Source organism: Phalacrocorax aristotelis, chromosome 6 (genome assembly GCF_949628215.1).
Source record: "Phalacrocorax aristotelis chromosome 6, bGulAri2.1, whole genome shotgun sequence".
Taxonomy (NCBI): Eukaryota; Metazoa; Chordata; class Aves; order Suliformes; family Phalacrocoracidae; genus Phalacrocorax; species Phalacrocorax aristotelis.
Window position 1 is genome coordinate 56092207 of NC_134281.1, and position 12535 is coordinate 56104741.

The 12535-nt window shown below is 37.8% G+C and overlaps 1 protein-coding gene across 1 annotated transcript in view; it reads left to right on the forward strand.

The window, feature by feature from the left end:
* Window positions 1-4426, forward strand: part of HS2ST1 (heparan sulfate 2-O-sulfotransferase 1) — a 79703-nt gene extending 75277 nt beyond the window's left edge. Inside the window, exons 5-7 of the mRNA XM_075098061.1 lie at window positions 1057-1154; window positions 2372-2529; window positions 3612-4426. Of these exons, the coding sequence (XP_074954162.1) occupies window positions 1057-1154; window positions 2372-2529; window positions 3612-3838 (483 nt within the window). The 3' untranslated portion in view covers window positions 3839-4426. The remainder of the gene's footprint in view (window positions 1-1056; window positions 1155-2371; window positions 2530-3611) is intronic.
* The last annotated feature ends 8109 nt before the right edge of the window (window positions 4427-12535 follow it).

Genomic DNA, 12535 nt, shown 5'->3' on the forward strand with positions numbered 1-12535 from the left:
AGCATACCAATGTCTTGTTTTCCTAGTTAAGCTGCATTTTTATCTGTCATACGTGACATGTACGAGCTATTCTAAACTCAAAGTGCAACATGGACCAAGGCACGACAGGTTAATCCCTGCTTTGGCCTGATATCAGTAAGTTTTTCAGATTATCTCAGGAACCTCACTTCAAAATAGAAGCAAAGGACACTGAAAAATTAAGCAAATATATTTTTACATAGTTTTTTTGAACAGAAACTTGTAATGGTGCAGAAGAAACACTCCAAAAAGTTGTTTCTGTGATCACTTATTTGTTTTTAAGTAAATATTTAAAAATCTATCCTAGATACATGGCCTATATCTTGATTAGAAGTATCGTAAATACTTAGTTTATGGTGAGTGGGTAAAAGATTTACAAATTCTTTCCAATGCTAATGGAGTTCTTACTGTAACTGTGCTACTGCAGTTGAAACTCTGTGTCACTACAGCTGCCTGTCCATGTAGACGATGTTGTATGGGATATTCTGTTATGCAATGAACAACTTGCTTTCACTTCTGACTGCCAAAACCAAATTGGCCTCTGAAATGGCACTTATTTGTCATAGTATTTAAAATGTAATTGAACATTGTTTAATCTAAAACACAAAATGCAGTGTGCTATGGTATAAAGATCCAGCTGTTCCAGTGTCACACAAACCCCGATGGCATTTGACGCTGTATCTTTAGTGATTTCTTTTGTATGGGAAAAATAATGATACCACCACTTACTGACTGGTTTTGCTTGTTTTGACATATAGCCTTTATCAAGGTTGTATCAAAGGTATATCAAATGTATCAGGTAAGATTAAATTGTTCAGCAGTTCTAACCATAAAAAAACTGTCCAAATACTATTTTAATTGAGACAAATAGGTCCTCCTAATAACACTGAAAGCAAGACTTGAAAAAATTACTTTTTTTTTCTTTCACATCATATTTTTTGTTTTTCTGTCCCCACTACATTTAGCAACTAACCATGGTGAGATGTTTGATATCTAGGCTAGATTTTAAAGCTCAGCTCAATTTTGTCTTTGTTTCAGACCTTTGATGAATGTGTGGCAGCTGGAGGTTCAGACTGTGCTCCAGAGAAACTTTGGCTTCAAATTCCATTCTTCTGTGGCCACAGCTCCGAATGCTGGTAGGGAGATAAATGTAGCTTAAGCTGTTAGTCAGGTATATCAGCGCTGAAATCTAAACTTAACAAACTTTAATATGTAGCACAGTTGGGGAAAGTGTGACGGACTGGACAGCAGGTACTTTAGTAATGGATTTTCTTTTGAATATGGATTTTAGTGAAACAGTCTTGAAGTTCTTTAAACAAGCAATATGTTAGGATACTGTATCAGCAGTGCTGTGAGGGAAAGCAGATGTTTTCGATTTTAGAAATAATTTTTGTAGATTTGGAGTCTTGACATTTTTCTATTATGTCAGTCTACAATATCTGTCTTTCTGAATGGAGATACTTTGTTCAAGCTCCTAGAGTTTCTGGGGAGAATAAAATAATTGAGAACAGGATAAATTTATCTTCTTGAACCTTTACCAGACATCCAGTAGTCAATGCTACTTGGTAAAAACTGAAACAAAAGCAACTAGTGTTCAGACGTCAATGCAGCATGTTTTATAACAATGGCACAGACTTTAAAAACTGTTTCGCAAAAAAAAAAAAAAGGAAGAAAGAAAAAGGAACTAGATGATTTGAAGCATTCTGAGTGAAATCAAGGGCAATTATTCATCAGAGGTACTGTTCATCCAAACATAAGCAAAGCAAGTGACCCCTTGGGGGAGGTCCTTTTTCAGTGGCTGTTGGTCAGACCTATCTACACCTGGACCAGGTGGAGAAGCAGAGAAAGAAGGAACTCTGAACCTATCTTTTCACCCTGTCTAGAGCTATAAACAGGAGTAAAAAATGTCAGTTTATTTTCTGTCTGTTGTTTAGTAGCGAAGTCCTCCCATTAAATGCAATGACTTTGTAGCTCAGAATTGTGCTTGTAGGATGCAAAAGGGAAGGTGTGCTCTTACCAGAACCATTTCTGGTATCTAATGTGAAAGTGGAGACTGAATGTTGCTATTGAGAAAATACAAATCCTCCAAAATTGCATTAATAGAGACATTAACCATATAGGCACATGGGGTTTTTTTTTTAGTTATAAGTCAAAATAACTACAGAAGTCAAATTTTTAGATAAGAACACGGATGAGAGAAACTGGAAAGGGAAATGAAGTTAGGAATGGTTATAACTTGAAATGAGTCTTGCCTTTCCTATACAAATGTCCTGTTATGAAGTAATCGCCATCTAGGGACCAAGGATTGTTGGCTGACATCAGAAATCACTGTAATTGTTCTTTGCCATTTTAGGAATGTGGGAAGCAGATGGGCTTTGGAACAAGCCAAATACAATCTGATTAATGAATACTTCCTAGTGGGAGTTACTGAAGAGCTTGAAGACTTTATCATGTTATTGGAGGCAGCTTTGCCCCGGTTCTTCAGGGGTGCTACAGAACTGTACCGGACAGGTATTGAAACGGTTGATTTCCATGAATTCCATGGATTATTTCATCCTCTTCTCACTTTTTTTAACGTGACTTCTTTAGACCCAGATGAATAGTTTTGAGTCTCTGCCAGGTTTGCCCCTCAGTTGGCTGATGTTCCTATAGAAGAGACAAACTCTTTTAAAGATACTCAGTACAAATTTTTGAGGGAAGCCCGAGTAGCTTCCTGCTTTACACACATTGTAAACATTTACAGTTCGGGTGAAGGCAGTTGTGTAGGTATACCACACTTACAAAATCGTGACGTGTTTATCAGTCCAGTTTTGAAAGGTCTTGCAGGGGCTTCAGTTTTGTAAAATGTCTGGGAGTGGCAGATTTCCATTTCCTGAGAAGCCCTGCTGAAATTAACAGTGCTGGATGCAACCTGGTTGGCGGTACAAAAAGCCCCAAGGGATGCAAAGGCCCAAGTACGTGTTTATATTCCTGGGGTTGTAAGGAGACATTTGTCCTATAGCTAGTAGCTCAGTTTCTAGGAGCTGGCCATGCAACTTGTGATGAAGAAAAGGTCCGTCTTAGCAGGGCTTCTCTCTGCAAACAGAGGGAGAAAAGGGTCTGAGGTATAGCCTAGTTGTGTGGCATTAACAAGTTTATTATAAAGCCACAGATAGCACTTCTTAAGGAAAATGCTGTCGTCATTTTGGTCATCTTTGTCTCTTGAAAGAGGTCTCTCTCTCTGCAGTTTGTAAAATTCTTAAGATTTGATACCAGATTAACATCTAAATAATTAACTTTGAAAGACCAGTCTTGCTCCAAGTACATTATGTAGAATAATTGTGTTCCTTAAATGAAGTGTTCATTCCCTGGGTTTATTAGAGTAAGGAGAAAGAATTGAAAGAACTGATGCAAAATTCATTAACATTTAGTGAGAGGGACTGCAATTTTCCAACCCTGCATGTTATGTTAATAAATTCTGGATTAAATTCTGTCACTTCTAATGCAGTTTATCAACATGCTGAGAGTATAAAACCCTGTAAGTAAAAGGACTGTAAACATTTTTTAATCACGTGAATTTTAAAGTGAAGTTATTGCTTTCGTTTTGCATTTAGGAAAGAAGTCTCATCTTAGGAAAACAACTGAGAAAAAACTTCCCACAAAAGAAACAATTGCCAAGCTACAACAGTCTGAAATCTGGAAAATGGAGAATGAGTTCTACGAATTTGCACTGGAGCAATTTCAGTTTGTCAGAGCACATGCAGTTCGGGAAAAAGATGGAGAATTGTATATTCTGGCTCAAAACTTTTTCTATGAAAAGATTTACCCTAAATCAAACTAAGAACACTATACTGTTAGATTTATGGACCTAAATCTTTGGTCACATCATCATCTTAGTCCTCAGCCATGGAAACTAGATTGCTTGTAGACCTCCAAGACGTTTCCTTATAGATCTGAGAAAAGTGGGCTGTGGATCACCTCCAGGGCATTGGATACTGGCTAATTATGTTGATAATCCAGAAGCAAAGGCTTCATTTCTTTTATCCAACTAATATTTTCAGTGGGAGTTAATATCCTTTACCTGAAGAAATCTACACTTTAATTCGGAGCAATTAATACACAGCAGTTCTAGTTGAAAATATAAACAAACAAAAAATGCTTCTGTTGATGCTCTTTTTAATTTTCAGAGCAATTTATTTTCATTTATACTTCTGTGAAGAGGAAATAATTTTTCCCAGCTTTCAACATGGAAATTTTGGTTGTATACAATATGAGTAGTGTTAATAACTGATTGACATCTGTGCTTTGTTTTTGTGAATCATGTCACACGATATTAATTGGGATGGTTAATCATGTTCTGCTGAGAAATGCTGCTGCTGCTGAAATTGCCCATATTTATATATGTGGTTTTATTAAAAAATTACAACTAGTCATTAGTATTAAAACATCATTTCCACATTAATGTTGTAAAAAGTTAAAGAATCAGAGCAGTGGGGGTTTTGTTTCATTTTTTACCCCCACCGCCGCCGACTGAGGTTGGGAAAACTACGAAGAAAGTTGATATTGTCTGCAGTTCTAGTTGATCCTTCCACAGTGGTATAAAAACCTTAAATTCAGCATTAAGTTTCTCCATGGATTCTTTGTAATAATTGTAAACTGAGGTATTGGTGAATCCATATTATGACTCCATTAGTGAGCTGTGGTATGGTTAGGGTTTTCCTACTACTTCGATACTTTTACCTGTAGAATATTTTTACTAAGGTGCTTTATAACGTGTTTTAAAGCATTGCATTTACAAAAGGAGTAAAATGCTGTAAATACTGCTTATTTTATGTATTTGGACCAAAAGGTTTAAAGTAACTAGTTTAAAGTGGGGTTTTTGCACCAGTTCTGTTATGTGTGAAGTGAAAAACATCACATCTACTTCCTGGTTGAGTTAACTGTTGGACATTGCTGAAATGCACTTCGGTGACCCCTCTGACTTCAATATCAGAATGTTGTCCAGGGATTCTCTTTACAGAAATGTAGTCTTCATCCTTTTATTATGGTAAGAGGAAAAGAAGAAAAATGTCGTGTGTAGTCTGGTTGAGAAAGCTGCGGTGAACTTGATTGACATCATTGTATTTATGTACCTGCCTTATGTGACTATTGTAAATTTGTGAGTTGCCATTATTAAGAATGTGAAACACCTGGTAGATGAAGCAAATTGAAATTTGAGAACAGATGTTTGGGGCCACTGCATTATAGCAAATGGCAGTGGAGAACTACAAGAATTTGTTTCCTATTGAATTTCCTTAAAGATCTGAGTATTTACACATCTTACACCTGCCTTTTCTTAAAGTGCTTTTCACAGGTTTAATGGGGGAAGGCACTGAGGAGACAAAGTAAGGAATGGTGGTAAAGGTTTAAATTCCTAAGGGGTGATGCTGAAAGCGTAGTTTAAAATCACCAAGCGGAGTTTCTTTAACCAGCTTGTTCTTCTAATGAAAACAAAGGAAATGGAAAATGGTCTGTGAACTGGATGTCTGCAGCCAAAAGCAACAGCCCAATTACAGAGAGGATGATGAGAGACTAACAAGTACGTCTTGCATTTTCTTTGTTTTCTTGGATTTTTCCCTTTGAATTTTAAAAATAGGTCTCTCTTTGTTCTTCCCAAATAATCAGGGAAGTTCCTTCTGATAGCTTACCATTTACATAGCATAGCATAAGGTTTCCTGTTCTAGTTCTTGTCTGTTGACATCATTAATAATGCCAGCGTGTTTGGGAATAGGATGTGTTAGTTCACGCATGAAGACATGTTCCCTAGCTAAAGAAAGGAACTTAGGAGTCATACACAAGAATTAGCTTATGCAGATCTAAAAATTTCCAAAACAAAGCAGTAACTTTTTTGAAGCAAAATGAATGTTTATAATCCCAGGAAAGATTGTCCACTCAGTGAGTTTTATGTTAGATACTATTTTGACTATGTTGTTTCCTTCAGAATAATTTGGATCAGCTTATCTTCTTGAGTCTCCTTCAGAATTTTCAGAAGAGCACCTCTAAGCGAGCAGAAGAGTTTACTAAGGGAACACATAAAATATTCACCTAGGTAATGAAAGCGGCGTGCAGACAAATGCTACGGTACTGACAAGAAATAAGTAGGCAAAACTTCTACTGATTTCAGCAGGGTCTGCAGAGACCTCTTCTATTCTGCAAGCAATTTTAAAAGCTCTGTTTCCTTTTTTCCTTTCCAGGATTTAGAATTTCTTAATTATGAGTCTTCAACAACAAAAATAATAGAACAATGCAATTTTTTTTTACTTTTAAAAGAGCAATATATTTTTCATATTTCATATAAGATAACGTATTTTATTTGATCAGATATCACTTCCTGTTCTTTGCTGTGAACTGACGGGGTTGAGACAAACAATTTTAGGAATATTTTTTCAAAATGCTAGCTACAGGTGGAGAGGTATTCATTCCGGACGTACTCTGAAAACATTATTGTCTGTGGAACACAGAAGGAATCAGAACTGTCTACTTTTATATCTAGTGCAACCATTAAGTCAACTGTGAACTTTTTAGAATCCTTTGCATTCAGAACTATCAGATTTGGATAGGAAAAGGAGCTTTACAGATTTTTAATAACCTGCTCTTTTCATCTTCTATTCAGAAACAGAAACAATCCAACTTGTTGGTAGTAAAAATATTTTACAGTATATAAACAGAACATATCTTGGGTATTTTCCCTTAATGACTTATAGTGAAAAGCAGCAATACATGGATTTTTGTTGTTGCAGGTTGTGTGATTGGTAAACTTACTATGCAGCTTCCCAAATTCCCAAACATGGATCTTTTAACTGATGTCACTGTAGTCTCTGTACAGGAGCGAGATTGACTTTTTGCAGGGCTAAGTTTGCTTGAAAGGTACTGAATATATATATATAAAAATATATAATATATATATTTGAGAGTAGGTTTTGTTACATTGTTCTGTACTTTTCGTACAAAATTAACACCCAGATTTTGTGCAAAACTGTAGCCCTGTTGAAACTCTTAATGTCAGCACAATGGCGGCAGGTCCAGCTGCGCTGGTCACGACACAGCCATAACCACAGCGCGCCTGGAGCACTTGTGATAGTCTGGGCAGCGTTGACAGGAGAGCAACAGTATTTTTAGCTCTTTCCCATAATAATTCTGCAGCCATGCAACAAGGATTTCACTCTTAGGATTTCACTCATGTTTTGTTAGTGCATCTACAAGCAGACACAAGGCTAGGGTGCAGAATGTCCTGCGTGCATACTCCCGCTTGCTCTGGGTTGATTTTCAAGCTGCCTCTCTATTAATGGTACGCTGATCATGGCTTCGTTTTCAAACAAGAATGACAGTTTATAGCTGTACCATACGGGAGAGGAAGAAGCAGCCCATCCTGCTCATTTGAAATGCCTTTTCTGGGTACTTAGTTTTTCTGAAGATACTTAGCTATTTTTACTTTCCAGGAATAAACATTTGCTTATTTATGGTCTCAGAGCAGTTCTGTTTTATATCAGGGAAAATTCTGTTATTTTCTGTTATAATTCTGTTAAAATTTTCCATTATGCTTACCTGGCATTGCTAAATGTGTATATGACAAAAGGTGTATGGATGATGCAGTCTGAACTGTGCTGCTTAAGCAGCCAGTGGAAAAGCCTGATTCGAGTGCACTGCCAATTCAGCTCTTCAAAATTAGAGCGTATTTTATGACTACTAGAGATTAAACTTAAGGAAACTGTAAGGCTGCTTAGTTGCATGAATGCTTCCTTTGCTGTAAGCCTATGCAACTACGTAACCTTTGCAGCAGTATTTATAGAAAGAGCCCTCTTCCTGAGACTTTTCTGGAGCATAATTGTAAATGTTCATACACTTGTACTGTCTGATATTTACATCAGCAGCTTTCTGTAGCTTCTGTAAAAAGAGACAGGTTTGTGAGCATTTCTAAAGCAGTACTGAATGTAACTTTGAAAAACATGGACTGTGCTTCATGACTTTTTTTTCTTTTTAAACACACACACAGCTAAATAGTGCCTTTTTTCCTCACAATCCATGTTGAAGATGCTCGCTCCCACTCACCCTCCATAAATTGATTCGCTTGTGCAATACTATTCCAACTTGAAACCGTTTTGTCACAGCTGTTTGAGAAATAATCTCCATTTTTCCTTACTATGCTGCCAGCTTTCTGTTGTTGAAGTGTTTCAGTTGATTACCTAATGCAAATGCTATAAAATAAAACACCCAGTGGGAAGGGGAAAGAAAAGAAGTCTGGTGTCCTGTGTTAATATTTGCATGTCACATTCATATTACATGCTCTTTTTCTAGAAGATGTTGCTTGCATAATTGTGAACTTCGTTTGCAGCTAATGTGATTTTGGAGGGGAGGGGCGAGCTGGGTTGTAGCTCGTCTGTAATAATGTCAGATACCTAAAACCAAATATATTTATAGGCCCTTAGAATTTGCCATGGGGTTTTCTGGCCAGAAATGTAATAAATTTGCAGAGGGTATATGCTGTGCTGAAAGCGTCAGTGAAAAGCTCTTAATATTAAAACAGAGATTTGTAAGAATAGAAAACTGGCATTAAAACTGCATTGATACGTATGTGCTTCCCTGCCTGAGGGAACAAATGACCTGACCGATGGCTGTGGTACTGGAAGACGCTCAGTTACTGCGGTGATGAGTGTGGTGTAAGAACTTGAGTAGAATAGAAATGCCATTTCAATTTGTAAGCAAGCACTTAAAACAAGAAACTCTCGTGAGCATGGGTACGCTACTCTGTCTGGGATTTCTGACGCATGCTGTAGCCATTGCCCTATAAACATTGCTAGCTGCGAGCGCTATGGAGCTGAACAGTCATCTGCCCCAGCCAAGTTTCTTAATGTGATAGTTCCTAAATATTTAGTTGTCAGCCTTGGTGATCAAGAACCATCCCGCAGTTACTCAACAGCTTCCACTTGAGAATTTTGATGGCTTTTAAATCCCCCTTTCATTGCAAGTAGATTTTTTTTTCTTACTTCCATTGGTGGAAGTGAGAGGTGTAATTGTGCACAGCAGACAAAGTCTCTCTGCTTATATCAGCCAGGGTGAAGTGCAGGAAAAGATTGCCTATATAAAGGTACAGGACTTCCTAAGGTCACTGCACCTCTTTCTGAAATGATGTAGTAAACAAAATGACAGCCAAAAAAAGTTACAATACAAAAATATCCTTTATTTAAAATTACTGTAGCTTCTCCTGTGAAAGACAGAGTAACCGTAGAGTTACAGATTTGCGTTAAATACTGGTTGAACATTTGTTTTTCCACTGATGCTGCCATTTGCACAGGTAATTAATCTCATCAGCTGGAATTCCTGGGAGGGGAGTGAAAGAAGGGAAAGGGGTTTTTTGTTCAAAGCTAGATTCTTTTTTTTTCAGGTCCTATATTTTCATTTTATTTATTGTTTGAATCTTGCATTTGATTTCGGTATAATTTCCTTGCTTCTTAATAAAATACAAGAAGTTGCTAGTGAATGTCAAAGCAATGTCCAGATGTTTTCTTCAAGCACAAGTCCCCTGCTATGACCTCCCCCTGGCTTCATTACCACATAACGCAGATGTGGTAACTTTCAATAAGAGCTAATTTAAAGGACTAATAATACTCTTTATTAAAAAAAACCCTCTACAAAGAACACCTGTGGCCTAAAAATGAAGGCTTTGAGACCCTTCACCTTGTCATAATAACCAACTGCATCCTCATAAAAATGGAAAATACTGTGATAAACATTCTCTGCCCATTTTCTGCACGTTTACAAGGCTGGTCCTGAATCCACTCTCAGATTTGCTGCACGCAGACATTAACTTCTCATAATAAACAGGGTTGTCAAAATAATTGCACAAAGAATGACTACCTATATTCCTATTGGGAAAAAAAAATGTATCTCAGAACAAAATAGATTAAAATGGTCATTCATGGGAGTTGTGGTTATAGTTACTTATATATTACGTATGTAGTATACTTACTATATATTACTTATGTAGTATACTTATATAGTTAAAGTATACAGGTATTGCCTTCCTCTGGTGCTTTAAGAGATGTTTCACTACCTTACTGTATACATGCATGTGTTGTTTCACCCTGCTATTGATATGAACTCATCTGTGCTATTTCAAACATAAATTCAGTATTAATAAGGAAAAACGCTGTTCCATTTTGAGAGAGAAAAGTACCTAATTTGGTATGATAATTTAAATGCCCCAACTCGACCAGAACTCTGGGTTTGCTGCAGCAGTTGCTGGAAAATATTATGAACTGTCTCTTTACCAAAAAAGAAAATCAGTCTAGAGAATAACAGCCTTCTGGCCCTAAAGACATTATTGTCTTGACAAATATTGATTGCCATTTTTAGCACAGACTAGAATTTGGCATCCCTAATCTCCTTTATTTAGAATTTAATAACTTTTAAAATGTTGCGTGACTCGGAGAATTGGCAAGGGGAAAAGGAATGCTGAACTGCTAGAGACTTGTGCAGTTACAGGCTGGCTTTGTCAAGACTGCCTCAGTGCAGTAACGATGAGTGACCATAAGGGCAAACGTTGCGTAAAGCAGTTGATACGGTAATAAAGGGTATATATGCATCTGTGAAGAGGGTATGTAAAGAATGCAGAGGAAAGTGCAGGCAGAAATATAAAGCGCTATATGAGATTGCAGTAGATCCTTAAGCTAGCAGCTACGATGGCTATCTTTGGCCTAATTATCTGCTTTGGATCTTCAGTGCCTTCCCTTGACTGAATTAATTAATTCAACGTTGCAGCCATCAAGGTCACTGCTATTATAAGCAAGGCCTGTATGCCGACAAATGAAATCTCTGCTCTTTATAACCCCAGACCAAATACCTACTTCCAGCACTTTGCTCCAGTAATACTTATGGCTAAGCTATAGATCTGGAAAAGCAGATGACATTGACGGGGAGGTTCGTCTGCTCTGCATTTGAGATCCTTGCTTCCTGAAGATAAAATAGTCAGTAACTGCGTGACAGAAGTCAAACCCATGAAGTCTGGGAGAAGGCATCTTATGTTCAGATTATGCAGAGCAAAAACTGTGCACTATTTTTTGGTGTCCGTTCAGAATGAGTTCACTGGCTCAGGCAGATTCCAACCAGACATCTGTTAATACTAAAGGCTACTTCGGAGAGATGACTGGAAACCTAAGGTTTACTTTTAGCAAAAATTGCCGTAAATGTTGTTTTCCACAAAACTTTTCATCAGAGGTTTCTTTGTCTTAAGAAAATAAAAAACAAAGGGATTTTTTTCCCTTAAAAACAGAGCAAAACAGGAAAACATCAGTGCCCCCCACCCCACCCCAGCAAACAGTCTTTGTCAGTGACCTTTTATTTTCCCCCAAGTGGATGGAAAAACGCGTGAAGAGTGTATGGCATCTGTGTTCAGCCTCTTCCTTTCCTCAGCTGGCTCGGCGAGATAGCGTAAAAGGTTTCATTCCTTCACAAACCTTCCAAAGGACAAGTCTTATCTTGCAGGTATTGTTGTAGCACATGAGATCACGCTCCAGCGTGGAGTTTATCAAACGTGGTGTTTACTCAGGATCACCTTTGAGAGTCTGGTGGCAATAGAGGTCCCTGTCCCATGCGTCGGAGGTAGTACTTGCGTATTGTGCTGAATTAGCTTGTGCACACCAGTGACTGTGCATACAGCAGTTTGGGTACGTTTACCCGATGTATCTGACAGTCACTTAACCCAGCAAGGATATTTAACTTGTGTATTTTTTGCTTTTAAAAAATCTTTTTGCAGGGCAAGTGCCTGACAAGATGAGAATCAGGCTGTAGTCCACAGGTTGTATTGACCAAGGCTTTGCAGCTGGCTCGTGTAGCTTTGGTTCCATACCCTCCTCCCCAACTCACCCATCCAGAAACGTCCTCTCACACATGTATGTGTAGACACGCACACATACACAGTCATAGTTCTCGTCACTTGATCATACTGAGATAAATGGAGAGTGACTTGCAAAGCCAAAAAGTCATTCAAAGACAGTTTTGGAAGTTTGAAAACCTTGTCAGTAGTCAGAGGGAGCAAAGCATGCCCAGGCAGCCGCTCAAGTGCGCTTTCAAAGCCCAGTTTCTTTGCGTATCTGAAACAGACTCTCGGCATCTGTTGAGCAGTCCAGTTTGGTTTTTACTCAGTTCCAGTATCTAGGAAACAAATCTAAAAGAGCTCTCTGCAATGAAAGATCCTGATGTTAAATCTTATTGCTCCTTTAACAGCGGTGTTTTCCAAGACAATCGTGTACCTCGTGACCGAGAGAGGAGGGAGAAACCCTGATGTCGTGGTTTGTTGTATACATTGAGATGGTTGTTAAAACGTATTTCATCATATTCTGTTCTGCTTCTATGTCTTGATTTTAAACTCATTCTTTTACTTGTGTTCTCTCATATGCATGAAAAAGATGTGTTCAAATCCAAAAGACTCTGCTTTTCTCTGTAGGCTGTGTTGGTAGACTCTCCCCCATGCCAATCTCATTTTGTTTATCCAAATTCAAAT